The sequence below is a fragment of the Tamandua tetradactyla genome, chromosome 23 (genome assembly GCF_023851605.1).
Source record: "Tamandua tetradactyla isolate mTamTet1 chromosome 23, mTamTet1.pri, whole genome shotgun sequence".
In the NCBI taxonomy this organism is placed as follows: domain Eukaryota; kingdom Metazoa; phylum Chordata; class Mammalia; order Pilosa; family Myrmecophagidae; genus Tamandua; species Tamandua tetradactyla.
The window spans coordinates 31,864,111-31,886,577 of record NC_135349.1 but is presented as its reverse complement, the minus strand read 5'-3'; the positions used below and the strand labels follow the sequence as shown (position 1 = coordinate 31,886,577).

The 22,467-nt window shown below is 36.9% G+C and overlaps 1 protein-coding gene and 1 long non-coding RNA gene across 3 annotated transcripts in view; both read left to right on the top strand.

Annotated features, from left to right (window-relative positions):
• Window positions 1–261, top strand: part of LOC143667350 (uncharacterized) — an 80,984-nt gene extending 80,723 nt beyond the window's left edge. The window contains exon 8 of one of the 2 annotated variants that reach the window (XR_013168004.1): window positions 151–261. This is a non-coding gene — a long non-coding RNA (uncharacterized LOC143667350). The other variant, XR_013168005.1, reaches the window with a different exon arrangement.
• Window positions 262–4,830: 4,569 nt separating this feature from the next.
• The window catches only part of LOC143667349 (transport and Golgi organization protein 1 homolog), a 38,441-nt gene continuing 20,804 nt past the window's right edge, over window positions 4,831–22,467 (top strand). Inside the window, exons 1-10 of the mRNA XM_077141494.1 lie at window positions 4,831–5,113; window positions 10,378–10,509; window positions 17,114–17,135; window positions 18,641–18,729; window positions 18,966–19,043; window positions 19,132–19,242; window positions 19,851–19,886; window positions 20,617–20,733; window positions 20,822–20,909; window positions 22,358–22,413. Of these exons, the coding sequence (XP_076997609.1) occupies window positions 5,048–5,113; window positions 10,378–10,509; window positions 17,114–17,135; window positions 18,641–18,729; window positions 18,966–19,043; window positions 19,132–19,242; window positions 19,851–19,886; window positions 20,617–20,733; window positions 20,822–20,909; window positions 22,358–22,413 (795 nt within the window). The 5' untranslated portion in view covers window positions 4,831–5,047. The remainder of the gene's footprint in view (window positions 5,114–10,377; window positions 10,510–17,113; window positions 17,136–18,640; window positions 18,730–18,965; window positions 19,044–19,131; window positions 19,243–19,850; window positions 19,887–20,616; window positions 20,734–20,821; window positions 20,910–22,357; window positions 22,414–22,467) is intronic.

Genomic DNA, 22,467 nt, shown 5'->3' with positions numbered 1-22,467 from the left:
CAGAGTTGCTTGTTTCAATGCCACATGGAAAAAGAGGAGAAACCAAGAGGATCGAGAATGATGTAGAAGGCTGATACAAAGCCATCTGCAAAAAGAATAGAGTGTGGTGGTTTGAAAAGGTATACAACCCAGAAAATCATGTTCTTACAGCTAATCCATTCCTGTAAGTAGGATTTTTTGGTGAGACTACTAAAGTGAAGTTGTGACCCAACTCATTCAGCATGGGTCTTAATCAGCTCTTATTGGAGTCCTTTATAGAAGAATGACATTGACACAAAAAGAGAGAGAGCAAGAGGCTGAAAGCAATGAAACCAAAGGAGGAGGGAGAGACCAACAGATACTGCCCTGTGCCTTGCCATGTGACAGAGGAGTCCAGGAAGAAATCATCGCCTTGATAATGCCTTGATTTGAACATTTTCGAGGCCTCAAACTTTAAGCTGGTAAGTGAATAAATTCTCATTCTAAAAATGAATGCATTTCATGGTATCTGCTTTTAGCAGCTTAGCGAAGTAAAGCAGAGATTCTAACCAGACTCTGAGGTGAATGCATTAGGATTCAATGTGTCTCCATTTCACTGTGATGGAGGATTATTTCTGGAAGGCCAGCCATTATTGTTGGAGAAATTCTTATTCAATTGCCTCTCTATTTGATATATTCCCAAAGAAAATTGAAAAATAAGGTCTCAAACAGATACTTTTTTTTTTTTACATATTTTTTATTTAAGAAAACAAACAATACACTTAATACCACCAAAAATGGATATCTTAGTTAGCTTAACCATAGGCATATTTAAATAAGGTATCCATATAATCATTGTAAAGCCTGTGTTTGTGCAGTAAGTTTCATAAACCAATTTAAAATTAGGGCCACAAGGGAAAAAATCTAGATTTTTGGATAGCAAAGTTCTTAAATTCTAAGTATTAAAAACTAACTTATATACCATTTGATCAGCTGTCAGACCTGTGAATGTTCTCAAGATATCAAGTAGAAAGTTCTTATAAATATCTGCCTTGCTATAGTAATGACCTATGTTACTAAGTATTTTCCTTATTTCAGGAAAATATGAGGATACAAATATTTTTACAGTTAAAAGATCTTAACCACTTAAAATGAATATCTTAGTTAGCTTAGCCTAGGCATATTAAAAAAAAAAATAAAGTAATTATCGTAAAGTCTGTCAAACAGATACTTGTAGCAGCATCATAGCAGCATTATTCACAATAGCCAAAGGATGGAAACAACCCAGTTGTCTATGAACAAGTGAATGAATCTAGAAAATGTGATACATACACACCTTATTCAGCCATAAGAATAATGAATTTATGAGGCATACTGAATATGGAAAAAACTTGAAGCCATGTTTGATGAAATCAGCAAGACATAAAAGGACAAATATTGTATGATTTAACTTATAATAGCTGACTGGAAATAGAAAATTTTCAGAAATGGTAGATTAGAGGTTATCATGGGGAGGGGCAAAAGCAGGAGCACTTCTTTTTAAAAACGTTATATGGATATATACATTTTTTATTAATAAAATGTCTATATGATACTATTAATCCTAAAGAAAGGAACAAAGAATCTGATAATAGGGGGATGTTAACTGTGCAAATGCCAACAAAGTTTGCAAATGGATTAGTAAAGGAATTGTTTATGCATATGTTTAGGAAAGAATGCACAGATGCTTTAAGTCAGTATGGTTTCACTGTGAACAAGTCACCGTTAAGCTAAACCTTACTTTTTTGTATGGATGGTCAATATACAATGAAGGCAATTATCTTTGTGGCTATCACACACTGGGCCATTTCCAGGGAGATGGTCCTTAGAAACATTGCAGCTGAAACAATGGACTGCATCCCTGGAAAGGTTGAGAGTATAGTCCCATGAACAGGCAGGCTAGGTCTTGTGTTTCCGCTCTGCTGCTCTCCAAGCCTGTGTCCTGAGTCGGGCATTGTTCTTTGACCTTCTTAGCCTCAGTCTCTCCTTATGTAAGGGGGATAACAACTGCACAAAAGGAGGCAGTGATGTTGACATGAGATATTAGCAGTGATAGAAAGTTTCCTGTTCATAATATATTTACCTAATTCTAAAATGTGATGAGGTTTCTACTCTTTGAGACCAAATGAAGAAAGGTCTATTTTGTCCAGAACCTAAGTTTTCTGTGGCACATTATCTTACTCAACCTGTCTGGATAGATCATTTAACAATCCAAACACAGGGAATGCAGAATAAGAATGAGGGCCTTTAATCCTGTATAGCTTAATGTAATGCCTGGATAATTCCCAGAGTGTATTAAGCAGATAATCAAAAAGTCCCTTGATGGATGGGCAAAGTCCCTTGATGGATGGGAGAAAAAATAAGGAACTATTAAACTTTACCACCAGATAAATTTTTACCACTGTGACAAACTTTAGGGACAGCCAAATCTATAGGCCAAGCCCTTGATTTTAAGGCTTGCCCTTATGAAGCTTACATAGGTAGCAGAGAAGTTTAGCCTACCTATAGGTATGCTTCATAGAGGTCTTTTTTTGTTGCTTAGATGTGGCACTCTCGATAAGCCCAACTCTGTAAATGAAATCACTGCCCTCCCCACTATGTGCAACATGATATCCAGGGGTGAAATTCTCCCTGACAGCACAGGAGATGACTCCCAGGGATAGTCCAGCCCTGACACTGAGGGATCAATAATTTCATCCTGACCAAAAGGGGGAAAAGAAGTGTAACTAATAAAGTATCAGTGGCAGAGAGTTCAAATGGAGTTGAGAAGCTATGCTGGTGGTCACTCCTATGCAACCTTCAGTTAGACATTGCTACCTATCATAACTTGCCAATCCAGGCCAAAAGCATTCCATCCAGTCCTAAAGAACCCTAGGGCAATATATAAGATTCTACAAAGGTTCCACGCACTAGGGTAACTTTTCTGAAACTTACAACTTCCAGATGGGTCCCTGGACCAGATAAGTCCTGAAACCTCGAGGGGCCAATCTCTCCAGGTCATCAGCTAGTTCCGCCCCCCATCCCATATTATTGACAACCCTCCCAACATCAAAAAGTTAGAATGGCCATAGCCCAAATACCCCTAAAGTGTGGGAGGGCAATCAAAGATGATGGCGGAGTTATACAGAGAAGATAGGGTTTAACAAATGAGTATGGTTGCCGAATCATATTGATATTTCTTTTAGTGTCCAGTATCTTTAAGCAGTTAGAACTAAAAAAACCTAAAATTGGAATTGTAACCCATACCAAAGTCTGAAATCTGTTCTACAACTAATTGTGATGTGCTTTGAAATTTATTGCTTTTTGAATGTTTATTTTTCACAAAATGAAAAAAGTAAATTGTGATGATTAAACAACAAACAAAACAGACAAACAAAATATGATGAGGTTTAAAACAATATTCTTGTAGTTGCCACGTCCTGAAATGTGTTTAGGTAACACGAGTGCAGTCATGCAAATAAATGCCCTTAGACTTTTCAGGTCAGGAGAAGGCCCTAGGGAGACTGTCAGCAGTGGGGCTAGTGTAGTCACCTCGATCTGTCTGATAGGTCGACACCTGCCACCCATCACTCCTGGTGTTGCCCAGAAACCTGGGTATTATCTGGTAAACCTCCAAGAAGAAAAGAGAAAGAATTTTCTCTGTAGGCTCTGAGTTGCTTGGACTTCCAAGGGAGATCAAGAATCTAATGCTCCCTAGATATAGAATAAGCTTGGATTCTTTTCCCATTCATGTTTGCAATTTGAAGCCTATGCTAACGGGTAGTAAGATCAGTGACATATTCATAGTTGTTTAACATTTAGGTTAATAAGAGATGATTTTAGATGAAAAATCTTTCCAAAGCGAAGTAGAATTCTCAGCAAGAAGGAGACGGAGTCCTTATTGTCATGGTCATTTCCATTGAGAAAAATTTTACTTTTTTTTTCTTGGAAATTTCTTCTATGACTTACGTTTTATTTAGATGGGTACCTCTCAATTTCCAAAACATATGTAGTGTTCCTAGTTTTTTTTTTATCATTGATTTCTAGCACAATTACTTTATCTTCAGAGAACATGTATTTAATTTCATTCTCCTGAAATATACTGAGGGTAATGTTTGGCCAAGATGGATTAATTTTTCTAAATGTGACATATGTACTTGAAAATAATGTATCTTCCACAGTTAGAAATAATATTCTCACTCTCTATGTATATGTGTGTGTGTGTAAATGAATATATGTGAGTATGTGTGTGTGTATATGTATATATTCTCTATGATATTTAGATATTTTGCTGTACATCTATATCTTTCTGATTATTTGACTGTTTCTACTAATTGCTGGGAGAGGGTGTGTATGATAATCTACTCTTACAGTGTAGTTATTAACTTCTTACAGTGGTGCAATTATATCTTTTATAAAGTTTGCAACTAAGACTGACCATTGAAAAATGGGATATGACAACAAAGAGAAAGCAAAGAGAAAGGGGGCGGGGAGTATACTGAGAAGGTGCAGAAATGAGGACAGCTCGGGATGTTTTTTTTCGGAGAGGAGATATCGTTAGGAATGGCGCATGGTAGCCGATGGAGGCGGGGGGAGGGGCATCCCTAGAATCGGGTCACGAGGGCTTCCACTGTGATGGGCAAGGACCAGAGGCAGGGGATTGGTTGAAGAAGGGATTTAAAGCATCCTCGTTGCTAAGGCAGCTACCAAACAGGAGAAGGCACGGAGGAAAACGGAGCCTTGTCCGCGTCCTCCAGTTGCTCCTGCGAGTTCAAATTTCCCTGCTTCTTTTGTCCTCCCAGTCTGCTTACCTGCCGACTTACTGACCCCTCACTTACTGAAGTGAACCCCAGCCCTTTCTCCAACCTGGTCCCTCCTCCCATCCCTAAACCCCCCCAACCACCTCCCTTTCTCCTATAAAAAATCCACTCATCCTGACCCCTTCCGTTACATAGACTTAAACTCTGCTCCTGGCCACACCCTTGCTTCATCCCCACGCCGGGTACCTCAACCCTTGGCGCCCCATCTCCCCTCTCCGTGGCACTTAGAGTGCTCCCCAGACGGCCAGGAAATGGGGTTTCCCAGGCTACTCTTCTGGCTCATCCTGCTGGGGTCTCCAGATCATCTATACTCGATCGTGAGTAATCTTTCCTTTTTGGTGGACTGTTTCACGCTGTAATTTAAATCGTTTATCTTGGGGGGCTTTGAGAGGGGTCTCCTTCCTCCTGCAGACACAGGACCTCAGCTCTGGTTTCTTATCCAGTCTGAATAGACTCGGGTATCATCTGTCCAGGTAAACCTCTGTGTCCTCTGGATCTTGCTTATTCCTTACACAGGAAAGTTTGAAAGATTTGAGACCTGAAAGTAACAACTTTATAGCTTCAAAAAGGAAAGATCTATACCTATTCTAAAAGATGTAGAATTGTATGCTTTTAACCAGGGAATCGTATGGTATGTGAATTATGAAAAAAATAAGGGCCTCTTATTTGATCTGAGTACCAGGCATTACAGTTATACTTGGTAATGTAAGCAAGATCCTTGTTCAGGTGTGCATTTTATAATCCATTCCATGTGAACTTGCCTTTTTTTTCCCTCAAGTATATTATTCATATTTCTCAAAGTGTGGCCTCACTGGAAATGGTTGGTACCTAGTAATTGGTATTATTACCAGTGTGTGAAAAAATAAAGTGCCGTCTGCTTTCTGTGTTATGTTGTTTCTTTCTGGGCTTTAACAACTTCTAGGTCATACCTTTCTCTCTGTTTCTGAAGGCTGCCGCTGGGGCATTTCTATCTATACTTCTGAAAGGAAGATGAAAAAAATACAGATAAAATCATTCCAGTTTTGGATGTGGTAGTAGTTTGTTTTGAACCCACTCTCCAATTCAAAATGACTGCAAAAATTGTAAAAGTGTATAGAGTAGTAGAAGGAAGGCATTGGAGAACAACCAGCCGAAAGACGACTGGACCTGCTACATCCCTGAGGAAAAGGAATCACAGCGATGTGAGCACCACATTCACACGCTCCTTTTCCCTGAGGCGCTTTCCAGTTGTACAGGCAGGAGAACAGAGTCCAAACACAAAATGACAGTTGTGCTGGGCTGAGGAGAAAGGTTGGCATTTAATCACGGCAAAGTGAACGGAACTTCCACTTCTAGGTAGGATACAGCAAGCAAAGGCATGGGAGCAAGTAGAAAACATGCACATATTACAAAACCCATATGTTTTAAAACATCGAAGCCCATCACAAAGTGGTGGAAGTAAAGAGCAGTTTAACTGCTCTTTCAGTGAAGGAAGAAGCATATCTGGGTTAACTCAGGAAACCAGGCATGTCGTAACTGGAGGAGTTTATTCAGTCTGTACACTGAGATGGGGCTTTCTTAGGCAAAAGGCCCCTACTAAGGGGATATAAACCAGCAGCACTTTAGATGTGAGGTGGGATCTGGAAGAGTCACAAGCACTTCCCTGGATTTCCCCAAAGGAACTTTCCTGAGGACTGGGAGAACAAAGGTGGCTGTTTGCTCTTATGGCGTTTACAGACATGTACGCCATTCTGGGCACAGAGGATGTTCAGGTACGGGAGATGCTGAGTGAGCATCTCATATGGGTTCTTTAGGATGCCACCAGGAGGTTGGAAAGTGGTCCCTGCTCCCTCCAGGCTTGGACCAGGAACCTGCAAAGGGAGCAGGAGCTGCCTCTCCCAAATGGGGAATGGGCAAGGGAAGGGCCAGGAAAGCGCTGTGAGGTTTTCTTACCATTTTAAAGTTGCCTTTTTCTTGATTCAGCATTCATTTTGTTGCTTACATTCATTTTGTTTCCCAGAGTTCTCAGGTGATTGCTCTGGCCAGTCTCTGACGGTCTTTCAAAGTTCCAGAGGGGGACAGGGTTTTTGGACTTCTTATTCAGCCTTCTTGCTCATGTCACTCCCTCGCCAGACAGATACGCTAATTGTATTTCTGTGTTTAGCACATCACATACTGCACTTAGTCAGAAAATATTGCTGAAAACAAGTGTAAGTTTTGTCACTGTCATTTTGCCAGGATCTGTTTTTTTAGATGAAGTAAATTTTCCTGTAATATTTCTATTGTAATTATGAGAAATTGCTGCTGAATTACAAAAAATTACTAAAGATCTTCACATGTGTTTTCAAATTAATTTTAGTCATTTATAGCTTCCTAAAAGGATGCATTTTAAACATGTACATTTTAAAATTATGAAGATAATGTTGCCTACCTATGTTTTGCATAGTTCTTTTAATCTGTATTTGTTTCTTTGCTAACTCTTGATTTTGAAATTTTCCTTTAAGTGTCATTTTCCTTTAAGTGATCATCTCCCCTTACCTTTTTTTTCACCATTGTCAAAAATTTCCTCATTCCTGAAAGTCAGTTCATCCACAGATTATATTGTAGTGTTGGGTAAGAAAGGAATTTAAGTTTTTCTTGATAATAAATGCTGAAACAATAATATAACATAAATTATCTATTTCTGTCAGGGAAAAAGAAAAGCATATAGGGGTATGCAGACCAGAGGCAGAGATAGAAAAACAGGAGAAGTCTCGAGCATCTATATAATGTGCAAATGACCAGGAAATAAAACTGAACAACAAAAAAAGAAAACAAGATAGAGGACAGTAAAATCTTAACCTTGCCCAAACAGTTTAATGGGGACCCTGAGTATTCTATGATACATGCAAATAAATGGCTTCTCCTTGGTGGGATGTTTGTAACAAATGGATTTATGACATGGGGGACATGAACAGCAGGAAATAAGTTCTTGTCCTTCCCTTTGTAAAATGTATGTTATGGAGACTCTATTTACCCAAAACAGAAAGGTCCTTGGTGACCCTAGTATTTTTTAAGAATTGAGAAATAACTAATACCAACTGGAAAGATTTCACTCTCTCATTCAAAGTAAACCCTGCAAAAGAGAAATAAGGAGAGGAAAAGAGAAACTGGGGAAATTCTTTAGAGATACATAATTTTTTCTATCTTCTCGCATGTGCCAGATTACTAAGGAGGGATCTGGAAAGCACCAGTGGTCAGGAAACACCATTTTATTCAGACAAAATCATCACAAAGGAATCACTCCATGCAGAGAAAAATCTAATCTGTTCCTTATAATTCTAATATGAGGAAATTTCTTGATATTCTTCATTCTTGTATTCTTCTATTTATTTTTACTTCTTCATAGATAATTAAGCTCTCTTACCCTAACTCATTCTTGAGCATATGGATAAATTCACCCATATTTCATTTTGTATCCCTACCCTTGTGCATGGCACGAACACCTGTAAAAATCCCAAGGACCATACTAAGGTCAAATAATTTTATCACACTTTTGGTAAAGGAGGCATTAGGACCAGGTGGAATTCATCTGTGTTCTTGTCTAAAGGCATTGTCTAAAACAATAAGGAAGGAAATGGTCAACATGCATGTCAAGAAGTATATTGGTCTGATAAGACATAGAATCTTTACCATTAGGCAGATTACTCATGGTTAAAAACCTTTTATAGCTTCTAAGAGCAAACAAATAATCCAAGAAAACATTGCCATTTTAACAGAGTGAAAACCAAATTCTTGTTTTACGTGAAGATACATTTGATAAGAAAACTATAAAAATCTTATAAAACTATAAAATCTTAGCCAATCTTAAACCAATAAAATTCACCTCTAACAAAATTCTACAACTTTCTAAATCCATCCAATTTGTTCTACACATTCCTGTTTCTCATTCTGCAACAATCAGTTATTTTACGTTAGAGGAAAAGTGCTCTCTTTTCCTTAATAGAAATATTTTGTGCATTCTTTACATTTTTAAAATTATCAAAAAAGATCTTGAAATCAATCTTCAGACAGTTGGGTGTATTTTTGGAAGTGTTCCAAAGTATTTAGTTCATATAATTCATAATTATATCAAGGATGTCCTATACTTCCCATTTAAGGCAAGTTTGGATTTATATTATTTTCGCAATTTTGTAAATCGGCTGATGGGTGAAGATTAAATATTTTTAAATATTTTAATTAAAATATTTGTACTGTGTTTGCTAGGAAAATAACAATCTCACAATTCGAGTTATCAAATATTTTTTTCTAAACCTTTACTCAGGTAAAAGTGACAGATAGTAAACTGCACCTATTAAATGCATAAAATTTATATTTTGACATGTGTCTATAACTATGAAATCATCACCACAATCAAGATTATAATCATATTCAATAAGCCCAAAAGAATTTTCATGCTGTATTGTAAAATATCCATCTATTCCCTCCCTTTTTGCTAATATTGTTCCCTCTCAGTAACCGAAGGGTAATTTTTAGAATGGTACCTTTCAAAATCCTACAAGATGTATATTATTGGGGCAAGAGTTTTTATATCAGGACAACCATTGTGAGATTTATATTTATGGTTTAGTATATTGAAACTTTTGATCCTTTCCATTCCTGAATAGTATTCCATTGTATGAATCTATGACAATTTGATTATCCTTTGCCTTTATAAGAAAGACTGATTTTTCTCATTTGATCATGTCCATTGAAACATAAACCCTGAAGTAGCACCACTGTGGGATTGTCCTAGCACATAGTTAATTTGCAACTTCAAGCTGAATTGAAATTATGCCTAAAAGTAATCAAACACCTAGTCATGTAATAGCAGATACTTTTGAAACTTTTGCTTCAGAACAAGCAAACAAACAAACAAACAAAAAGACCAAGTAGACACACTGTGATGTGGTATTCTGATTTTGCTACTTATTCCAAATTTTATTATGGAAATTTTCAGTACTATACCAACATTTTCCATTAACATTTTCTTAAACTTAATCCCTTACCTTTCTATTCACCCATCGAATCATCTTGTTTTTAGTGCATTTCAAAGTAAATTGCAGGCATCAGAGTATTTCCTCCTAAATAATTCATCATGCTTCTTATTATGAACTAGAGTTCAATATTTATTTACAGAATTTTCTTTAATGCGAAATATACGTAAATGTACAAATCTTCAGTGAACATTAACTGAGTTTTATCATACATAGTTCAAGCCCCTTTCACATACACATACATAGTACAAACTGCTTTTAAGATACAGAACATAGCTATCACCCCCAGAAAGTGCCCTCACCCCCTTTTCATTGAATCCTTGCACTTATTTTGCTTGTTCTAGAATTTCATATAAATAAAAGCACATTACCTGTACTTATTCTACTCAGTGTAGTATTTCTGTGATTCATTCATGGTTTTGCATGGACCAGGAGTTCATTCCTTTCATTGCTGAGTCCTCTTCTCTGTTTATTTAATGTATTCTCTTCCAGGAAACAGAACTATAGTTTCTATCATTGATACCTTGTGACGGCTATACTGTAAATTTTGTTTATGTGTCTCATTATTTCCAATATTGTTATTCTAGCTACCTGATACACTGCCTGACAGCTTTCGTTCTGGGTCTGACTTTTTGGAATGTTTATGGAAGTCTATCATTGTTGCCGCCTACTTGGGAATTGCTTTATTTGCCATTTTCATCTGGAGCACTGTCCTCGCTGTGAGTATGTTCAAATAACTTGTGGGTGTACTTTGAATCGTAAATGAGCAGGACATGTATTACTCCTTGGCCATTTAAATTGCTTCCTTTTAGACTGATGAAACATGAACAGAAATTAAGGTTTAAAATGGACAATAACCTTGTAAAATCATCTAAGCTTTTAGTTGACATCTCATTGCAAGAGAACTGCATAACCTTCATGTGAATCCTTCAATTTATAAATCTTTTCTGTCAAAACTAATACTAAATATTAAGTATCTTTTGGCTTTTTTATACACATAGTGGAATTCATACTACTTCTGAAAAATAATAGTTCAATTAAGATTTATCTGACACTTTAAAAATGTACGTATTCTTTGCAGTCACTCTACGTCCACTCCTGGTTATCTGTCCTAATGATATAACATAAATGTTTTCAGAGTCCTTTGTTTAAGAATTTTCAGTGAAATACTGTTAGTTATAGAAAAATGTGTCAACTACAAATATTCTCGAAAGAACAGGAATAAATTACTGTACATCTTTCCAGTAGAATAATATAAGAATCTTAAAATACAGTTTTTCAAGTGTAACTAAAGTAAAGTTTCAGTGGCTGAGAGAGTTCAAATAGAGTCGAGAGGCTATTCTGGCAGTCATTCTTATGCAAGCTTCAGTTAAACATTGCTACCTATCATAACTTGCCAACCCCCAATCAAAACCATTCCACCCAATCCTAAAGAACACCTAGGGCAATATGTAAGATTCTACAAAGGTTCTGTGCACTAGGGTAACTTTCCAGAAACCTGTAACCTCCAGATGGGTCCCGGGACCAGTTAAGTCCTGCAATCTCGAGGGACCAGCCTCTCCAGAACATCAGCTAGTTCCATCTCCCTACCTCATATTATTGGCAGCCTTTTCAACAAGAAAAAGTGAGAATGAGCAGAGCCCCAATACCCCTAAAGTTTGGGAGAAAGATCAAAGGTGATGGTGGAGTTATACAGAGAATGTAGGTCTTAACAAACAAGTATGATTGCTGAATCATTATATTGATATTTCTTCTAGTGTCCAGTATCTGAGAGCAGCTAGAAGTAAAAACCTAAAATTGTGGAATTGTAACCCATACCAAACTTGGAAATCTGTTCTACAACTAATTGTTGTGCTGTGCTTTAAAATTATTGCTTTTTTGTATTTATTTTATTTTTCACACACACAAAAAAGTCAATTGTGATGATAAAAAAATATTCATTCGTTTTAGCCTCCAATGTTCTGGAGCAGCTAGAAGGAAAAATCTGTGATGATGGTATGGTAGCCCATGAGAAACTCTGGGATCTGTCCTGTAATTACTTTTTGAAGAGTGTTTTGAAAACTACTGCTTTTTTCTTTCTTTGCTTTGTATATATGTTATATTATACAATAGAAAAGTAAAAATAAAATACATTTCTTTCAATGTCATTTCAGGACAAAGATAATTCTCGTGATCTAATACCAAGTAGTAAAAAATAGAGAGACTTTTTATGTGATCTAACTAGAAACACATACATATCTGTAGACATATAGAGTGAAAGAATACTGCATGAAAATGCCATCAAGTACTTAGACTAATTTTAGGGGATGATGTAGTCTTTTTTCATATATCCAATAAATCTTTTTTTTTTTTTTTTAAATTTCATGTCAGTAGGATATTTGTTCTTTTGGGTATGACATATTTTTTACTTAACAGAACGTCCACCCGTAGTTTTGGGTGCTTCAGATCTCCATTCCCTCTCACTGTTGAATACTATTTCATTGTGTGTATATACCACATTTTGCTTATCCATTCATCTGTTGATGGACACTGGAGTTGCTTCTGTCTTTTGGCAACTGCGAATAATGCTGCTATGAATATCAGTGTGCAAATATCTGTTCTGGTCCCTGTTTTCAGATCTTCTGGGTATATCCTGAGTGGTGGGATGGCTGGGTCATAAGGCAACTCTATACTTAGCTTCCTGAGGAGCTGCCCAACTGTCTTCCACAGCAGCTGTAACATTTTATATTCCCACCAGCACTGAAGAAGTGTTTCAGTTTCTCCATGTGTTCTCCAACACTTGTAATTTCCTGTTTGTTTAATAGCAGACATTTTCATAGGTGTGAAGTGATATTTCACTGTGGTTTTTAATTTGCAGTTCCCTAATATCTAGTGAAGCTGAACATCTCTGCATGTGCTTTTTAAGCATCTGCTTTTCCTCTTTGGAAAAATGTCTATTCATGTCTTTTTCCCACTTTTAATTGGTTGTGTGTCTTAATGGGTTGTATTTTTTTTATTGTTGGGTTGTAGTATTTCTGTATATTTTCTGGATATCAAACCCATATGAGATTTTTTTTCCTATTGAGTCAGCTGCCTTTTCACCCTTTTGGCAAAGTCCTTTGAACCAAGGAGTTCCCATTTGTCTTTTTTTTTCTCTTTCAGTACTTGTGTTTTGGGTGTGAAGTCTAAGAAACTACCACCTATCCCTAGATCTTGGAGATATGTCCTTACATTTTCTTTTAGGAATTTTAAGGTACTGGTTCTTATAGTTAGGTCTTTGATGCATTTTGAGTTGATTTTTGTGTATAGTGTGGGATAGAGGACCTGTTCATTGTTCTGGATATCGATATCTAGTTCTCTCAACACCATTTATTGAAGAGAATTTTCTGCTCCAGTGTGGTGGGCTTGGGAGCTTTGTCAAAACTCAATTCAACATAGATCCGAGGGTCTATTTCTGAATTCTCAATTTGATTCCATTGATTGATAGGCCTGTCTTTATGCCAGTATGAAACATGCTGCTTTGACCAGTGTGGCCTTATTAAACAGTATTTCAGTGGCAGAACTGCTCCTGTACCACGTGGAAGACCAGGCTCGATTCCCGACCCATGCACCCCCAAATAAACGAATAGAATGAAGTGAAATAGTAAAATAAAATATAATAAATATGTGAAAGAAAACACAAAAAGTATAACTCAGTAGTAGGCTTCAAAGTCAGAAGGAGACACCCCAAGATATATTGGGAACGAACTTAGACTGGTGCCCCACAGAAGGGAGAGAAAATAATTTAAAAAAATATTAATAAAAAGTAAAGAAGAAATAAAAAGAAATAAAAATAAAAATATTTTTAAAAATATAACGATAAAAGTGAAAAATGATAATTCTACTAATAAAAAATCCAGAGAGAAAAATATATTTAAAAAGCACAAAAAATAGAAAAAAGGAAAAAAAATCCTCTGTAGATCGGTAGTTTGCCAGCCTGAACTTACCGCTTCTCACCGGCAGGTGGCTCCTGAGGCCCAGCCCTCCACAACTGCCCCAACTGACCAGGAATCGTGCACCGCAGGGGGTGCCGCTCTGGGCCTCTGCAGCTGGATGGCTGGTCCCGGTGCAGCACAGTCCGGGGGGAGTAGCTCCCCCCTGCAGCCACCAGCGCCGGCAAATCCGCCCTGTGCCGCGCCGGACAGATCTGACATTCGCTGCACCCTGAGGCCCAGCCCACCGTGGTGGTCCACTGGTGCCGCTGGCCGCAGGGCTGCCAGGGCATGTTTCCCCACCCAGCAGCTGGGCCAGGCAGGATAGGAAGGAGGTCAGTTTCTTCGATGCAGCAACTTCCCACGCTCTGCTGTCTGTCCTGGTCACAGCCGAACAGACCTACCCTGCTCTCACTGCACCGAGATCCCCTCGCCTCTCCTTCCCAAGAATCACCGAAGACTCCCCACGATCCCTCACAACCCCCCGCCCCCCACGGGTCACAGTGCAGGTCATTCTCTCCCCATCGCCTGTCTTGTCCCATAGAGTAGGGATGAACTGAATCCACCTGATTCCATCTTCTATACATATGCTTTTAACTTTTAAAATAAATTTATTATTTTATGCAGAATCATATTAATGACTGCACAATATTTTATCAAAAGACACACCATTGTTAAAGCCTGAGATTTTTTAGATCGTTTTGTTCATACTTGACACATGTAATAAGAGAAAAACATTTTTAAAAATCAATAAAAAATCTGAGACATTTTTGTCTCTCTTTGTTTAGAATAGTATCAGGACAACATTTCAAGAGATAAATTTTGTTATATTAAATGTTACAAATCTTGTTTGCTTTAAGATTTACTATTTTTCTCTGAAGAAAAATAATCCTAATAAAGTCCTATTAGAAATCTTGAAAATAAAGACAAAAATGCAAAAATAAAAATCATACTCCCACACCACCAAAAAAATATATAGATGGGCTCTCTTCTCTTGGGTTTAGATATAGATATATAGATGGGTTCTCTTCTCTTGGGTTTCTAATCATAAATTTAGAAGCACTTGGTATCATTTTACATTGAAACTATTTTTTGAGTGATTTAGTAATCTTCAAAATTATTCTTTGTTAAAATGAATGTATATTTATCTCATGCATATCATATAGTTTATCTTTCCATGTTACTATATTTCCATCTAAAAAGCATATAAGTTGTTTCTGGGTTTGCTCTTTGACAATGTCTTAAGAAACAAGATTGAGTGTAAATCTCCTGTGAGTATTATAAATTCTTACAGTGTTCTTACAAGTCGATGGCTATGTGAAAATGGGGTACATGTACAAAATGGGGATACACCCTTTGCTTCCTTTGCCACATGAGCTGGGCAGAATGACCTGATTCTGCATGCTCCTGTATCAGTAACTTATCTTAGTTTCTCCTAATGGAAAATAATCCATTTCTGACCCATAGAAATAAGGAATCCTTTTTACTCACCAGATATCTGTAGGATGCATTACCTTATGATAGACCAGGATGTAAGCAGAAAACCCAGATAGACCGAGGGCAACATTAGGACACAGCTAATTGAGGTGTGTAATGCACCCTTTGGAATGAAAAGCATTGTTCCCTCCAGGCAAAAATAAGTCTCTTCTCTTCACAAGTTCCGACATACCCCTCATCTTTTCCACATTAAGGGACTCATCTTTGGACTTGATTTGTAACTAAGGTCCTTTTAAATTTCTTAATTAAGTTGAGAATAGGACATCAGTACATTAGGTAACAGCCCTAATTCCTCAGTTATCTAACAAAATTGGGAAAACATTATTTTGTATACATCAGTTTGACAGGTGACTGAAACTAACATGATAACGTGGCAAAGGGTTTAGAGGCAGATTTTCTAAAATTGGGAACAGTCTCCTGGTTTCTTAAGTTCAGTGGACCTATCAGTGTGTATGAGTTTTTCCCTTTCATATTGTTTTTAATTTTTTTAAATTATTGCCTATTTTATTTTATTTTTTTGCATAGGCAGGCACCGGGAATTGAACCTTGGTCTCTAGCGGGGCAGGTGAGAACTCTGCCTGCCAAGCCACCATGGCCCACCCCCTATCATTTTTAATATAACTTTTAAAACAATATATTTCTTTCCAGATTTCTGTGGCATGTCTCCTCCCTTCCTTGCCTCTACAATTCCCTTCAGAAAAAGGAAAAGCACAGAGTACAAAGGAAAATGGAGAGGAAGAAAGGATGCATTTCATATTTCCCACCCCATTGCTCTCATTTCAAGCAGCCCAACCCCTGCTCTGATTTTTGCTGCTCTCTGTAGTCTTTCTCCTGAGCTGTAGCACTTGACTCCCGGAATTCTTGTCCTCACTATCCCCTGCGCATCCCTCCTGCCAGCATTCCCCTGGCTACTGGGATGGGTCGCTGCTTACCGAGGAAGCTCACTCTCCCATGACCAAGACTGCGACATTAGAGGAATATGCAGGATTTTCTGGTTCGATCTGACTGGTTGCGTTTTCCTACAGTAAAATTTTTGTGAGTGGTGTTTAGATACTGCAGTTATAGTTCCATATCTCAGCAAATAATGTGGCTTACCCTTAGTAACTGATCATCATTTAAAGTATTTGAATGGAACAATATGTTCTCCATGACAAGGCATTTTTGTCTTTTCATGGGGGTTACTTGGTGTACTGCCTGCGTTTTATTATGCTATGATTCATTAACAACTTCAGGGGAAGCTTGGGATTTGGGAAGCACTTTTTTGCCCCCTCCTGAAATGTCAGCAGTCATTTCTATTGTTGCTTGTGCTTTTTCTCTGGCCCTCTCATATTCTCCTTCTGATTTGAAGACATCAGTTTGTAGTGATCTGGCAATATTGGTGCACCCTATTTCTTAGAATTGTTTGCCAATTCACCTCTGAATAAGATGTCCAAGAAGTTTCTGATGAAAGAGGTACATCTTTGAAGATTTTACCTGTTTTATATTCTCAGAGGCTTCTAATACAATATAGGGATTTGAAATTAATTACCTCTATTGTGGCTGACAAAAGTAATTTTAGGTAAATAATACATTTACATATATATTACTAAAATTTCTCTCATTTGCTTTGTTAAAATTAAGGAGATTGGTGTTCATCTAAAATAATTTAGTTTTTTTCATTCAAAATATGGTCTTTACCTTTGTATTCTTAAAAAGAAATGGTCTATGAAGTATCACCACTTCAATAGGAAATTCTTTTTTTTTTAATTTTAGAAATTATTATGCTGATTTAAACTATAGGTGTATTTTACTGGAATAATATTTTGACTATTAGGAACTAAGATCTTTGTTAATAATATATTTTTTCATAAATTTAATTTTGTTTTCCTTCTTCAAGGTAAAGCCTCGTAAATATCAAGGTAAGCATTTAGACTTACATTGTATTTGTAATATATTCTCAATATTGTTATTAGATGAGGGTTTTAATTCAGTTAGCAGGGAATATGGTGCCTTCTGATATCTGGTTGACTCCTTACTTCTGAATATTTTCCTATTGCTGGACTATAACCCTGTACTAATAATAGATGGAGATGCAGCCAATTGAGATAGCAGACCAAGAAGAAAATGTTGAGGAAGCAAGTGATGATATGAGTTTGAAGGTTGTAGGGAGGTAATCTGCATGACCTGGCTCTTGGGTAAAAGTAAAGATGAATATGAAACTCTTGTGCCTACTAAAAAATCTCAGTGCTCAGAGAGGATTCCAGATAATTCTAGGCAATATGTATGTGTATTAAAGGTTTCAGTTAGATTTTATGAGTTTCCAGTGAAGGGAGCCATTAATTCCATTTGAGAATTAGTGAATTCCATTTGAGAATTAAGTGAATATGATACAAATGAGGATAATGAATTTGGCAAATGCTCCACCGTTTGTGATATCTGTTGAGATCTCTGGAAGCTTCCTAGCAAAATTGCAGGCTCCCAATTGTTTATGTTTATTACATGGAAGGCTGCATTGGGATGGTGAGAAGAGTAACCTCAGGCAGTAGAGCTTTCATGTTGGGGAAATAGAAGACAAATTTGCAGTTTGGAATTAGATGAGAGAGTTAAATGCCAGCTGGTGGAGGCTGGAATCCTAGGCCCTATTCTAAATGATTTATATATGTTATCCAACTATAAATTACTGGTACTTTATGCATGTTGTGTACCTGTACTGTGGGTGCAAACATTCACAACGTAGAGTGTACAATCTTGAGGCTTAGTGAAATCTTTAATTCTTTCCTGTCATTAATTGGCTAATTGGTACAGCTAAAGGTGGACCAATGTGTATTTGACTCCAATTTCCTTACCCTTCTGCCACCTCCCTCTGATTCTTGTGAAATGGAATATGGTGGGCAAACGGAAGACATTACAGTCCTGCGAATAGTCCAATAAAGTAACATTTTAGAAGGGAATTACAAGGAATTGTAAAATAAACATGCTTGTATGTAAGGAGAACCAGAGAAATTGATGATTTGTATTTTTATAACAATACAGTATATAAAATGCCATGATCTACATATTTACCCCGACATTTAGACTGCAGAGAAGTAAGTGTACAGGGTGTGCAATTTTCTATCTGTTTCATGACTGGTGATCTAGATATTTGCAGTGACTGCATTTGAAGTGATTTTAATAGTGAAGGGAGAGATCTAAGTATATGGTTTTATGTTGGGTTTCCCCATTTTTGAAAAATCCTAAATAGGTAACTCATGGAAATAATATTCTTATTTTCATAAGTGTAAAATGCATGGAATAAAAACTGTTTTGCTAAGGCCAAATACTAATGCTACAAAGATATTTGCTCTCATAGTACTGGTTAATGAAATAGAAAATTCAACTTTGGGGGTTCTTAATAATCCTAAAGATTGTTTTTATTTGTTTTTAGTGAATTTACAGCAAATTTCTAACAAGATAAAGACTTTCAAACATGAAACTGCTGAAATTGCCCAAAAAATATCCATGTGGGAACAGAAGGTATAATTATCCTTTCATCTTTTTTTCCCATGACTTTACTTTGAATTACTTCCCCTTTCCTCTATTTTGGGTTTTATATTACCTTTTCTTTCATCCTGGTATCTTATTTCATTATGTTCTATACACAGCCCACATCCAAAGCAGCCACCATACATGAAGTAATGTTTTCAGGAAAATGTGTTTTGCTAGCAATTACTGTTTTTCAATTATAAATCATTTATTCCATATTTATATAGATCAGTAAAAATGAGAAATGTATTACAGAAGCCAAGAGGCAAGTTGCTCTTCTGTCTGATCAGGCAAATACATATCAGGTAAATATTATTATTTTCCTGAATTATATTTAAAATTCAGAAGCAATTAATGAATAATTGTTACAAATCTTGATATGCTTTGTTAAAGGATAACATCAAAACAGTTGAAATGGGTAATGGAAACCTGAAAAAGATTATTGAACGTGCATGTGCTGCCTTGAAGTTTAAGAGAAATGAGACTATCGAAACTCAGTTCCTGGTAAGAATTTTGTTGCTAAGGTGCTGTCATATTTGTACACTGGGTTGCTTCAGCCTTACTTTTCCAATGCCATTGACAGCAGTAAGTGTGGGAGTCTGGGAATCAAAGTTCTGAGCAAACTATTTTTGTTATCTTGAAACCGTGGTAATTTTCACATCATTAGGCACTTTTCTCCAGGTTGTAAAGTCAAGAAGGATGGCGGAAGTGACTCTAGGTGTCTAGCCAAGATGAATAGTCCCTACCTTTGGGCAAAATAGAATTTTCAAGGGAATGAATATTTTTATGTACATTAAGGAAAATCATTCATTTGACATTTTTCATCTTGAATGATATAAAATCTTTACTATCTTCTTTTCATCCAGTCATCTATCATTATTTTGTAAGCATGAATGTTGTGGATATAACAAAATATTTGTGGTCCCAGTACAAGTGCATTCTTCATTGTTTTATGTGCTTACCTTTTCTGTTAAGTGCAAACTGGATCATTTGCTTTTCTGTCAAATGGCAAGAGCTAGATGAGGGATACATCCTGTTGAATTTCTTCTTTTTCAGTGTTCCCTTTTGAAACCCTAATATATGTTTTGTTTCTTTCCTTTATGCTGATACAGAAAGAAAATACTTGTCTCAGGGATAAGAGAGAGCAGGTAAAAATAAATTCCATAGTTTATATAAAATATAGTGCTCAAAAAGAATTCATGAATGTTTTTTTTCAAATCTGCTTTAAAATCAGGAGATGTGAATACAGGTTCCTGTTTTCAGATTGCCAAAATTTCCATGTATCTCCAAGAACAGAGGAGCTTGCAGTTTACTTACTTCTGTATTTCTCTTTCTTCTGCACAAATTTTTGTGACCATCAGGAGGATTATTCTTTCTCTTATCATACAACAACCAGAAACTAACTTGAGTCATCCCAACAGCTGAGGACACAGTAATTAGAATATAAGTCAGGTCTTTGATGACCCTCCTTGAGCAGTTATTGTTCCAGGAACCGGGTGAGGTTACCTAATGTGGATCTCACACAGACTCTTACTTGGAGACACTGAGACAGGTTCATTTCACACTGGAAATGAATTATGTGAATTGTCTGCTTCTTCACAGCTGACATTTGGTCACATCTGTGCTTTCTGAATTATGTACTAAACTGTCACTCAATCATCTTCCTTGAAAGCTATTCCCTAGGCCCAAACACGATTCAGTCTTCATTCTAGTTTTGATGGTGGAGTGACTTCACTCCTTTTTTCCAAGGCCATAGGCTGAAATGACTGGAATAAGAGACCAAAGAGGAGACATGACTTTCTCCTTCCTGCTTCATTCATATGATCCCAGTGTCTTCTATGTAAAAATCTTGAATTATTTCTTCCCCTTTTTTTTCAGGTGCAGAAAAAAATTGAAGGCCAGAGAAAAGAGCAATCTGAGATCCTTGAAAAGATAAAATTTCTAGAAAACACACAAAATGATTTGGAAAGAGCTGTGACTGAGAAAGACAATCAGGTTGTATGTTCATCTCATGAATAAAGGTTGAAATCTGCTTTTCTTAAATCAGGAGGCTCATTCTAATACAGTCTTCTTCCTTTTCTAGGCTTCCGTAAATTGTATTTCACAGTTGAATGGGTCATATGAATCTGAGTTTGAGGATAAAAATCCAGATATTAATGAAGAAATCACAGGTAAGATCAGTCTCAGGGAGGCTGGATACCTTTGGTCTTTAGTTAAGAGTACTCTCTTGAATGGGCTGTACCTCTTAACTATTGGCGTGGTGACCACTGGCTTTGTGTGCTATCTGGGTCCAGCATGGGTGGATTATTCTCCCCTGGAGAAGACATAAGTTTATAACTCTGATGAAGGTGACAATAAATGATCCAGGAGATGTTGGGTCAACTAAAGTAAGTTGGAGAAATTCTTTCTGACTGCCGAAATCCTAAATTTTCACTTTAAGGTCTCTACCTGAGTGGATGTGAAGATTGGTCTATTTTGAAAGCAGTCAGTTTTGTTCTTTGTAGATATAATCTGCCATGGACACAAATTACTGACTAGTGATTTAAATCTGTGAAATACTCTTACAGTATCAGGCATGTACTTGCGTGACCACACAACTGGATACCATCCCTAGTCAGGTCGACCCATGGAATTACCCATCCCACTGTATACAATGGTGTACTAGTCAGGGTTCTCTAGAAAAACAGAATCAACAGGGAACACTTGCAAATATAAAATTTATAAAAGTGTCTCATGTGACAACGGGAACGCAGAGTCCAGAATCCGCAGGGCAGGCTGTGAAGCCAGTGATTCCGATGGAGGGTCTAGACAAACTCCACAGGAGAGGCTCACCAACCGAAGCAGGAAGAGAGCCTGTCTCTTCTGAATTCTCCTTAAAAGGCTTTCAGTGATTAGATTAAGCATCACTCATTGCAGAAGACATGCCCCTTTGGCTGATTACAAGTGGAATCAGCTGTGGATGCAGCTGACATGATCATGATTTAATTCTATGAAATGTCCTCATTGCAACAGACAAGCCAGCACTTGCCCAACCAGACAAACAGGTACCACCACTTAGCCAAGTTGACACATGAACTTGACCATGACAAATGGCATGCCATTTTCCAATAAAAAATGAAATAGCAACATACATTACATATAGATAAACTGTTGAAACATTGTGCTAAATGAAAAGGGCCGGATACAAAAGGCTATCTTGTATAATTTCATAATATTTTAGTATAGGCAAATCTAAAGATAAAGAAAGGAAATGACTTGTTGCCAGGGTGTGGAGGCCAGGATTTCAAAGGAAATGGAAAATGAATGGTAATGGGTAAGGCGTTTCCTTCTGGTGGTAAGGATAATATCCTGAACTTAAATAATGGTGATCGTTGCATTACTTTGTAAATAAACCCACTGAAGTGTACACATTGAAATGGTGCATTTATGATGAAGTTACATTTCAGTTACAATAAGTGAATCATTTTTTACCACTTCTGATGACTAATTTGTTTTTCCTTGGAATGTTTGAAAATGATGATGGAATAAGACTTTAGTTTCTTGGAAAGCTTTAGAAGCAAGAAAATATAAAGTTAAAAAATGAAGAATTATAAAGCAATTAAATTCTTCTTGCTTTTAGGTGGCACGAAGAGAAAGATGAAAATTCAAATGACATCAATGATGGATGACTCCCAGGTATAATAATTTTTACAGAGTATGCTAAGTGCTACCTGAATCCCTCTAATCCCT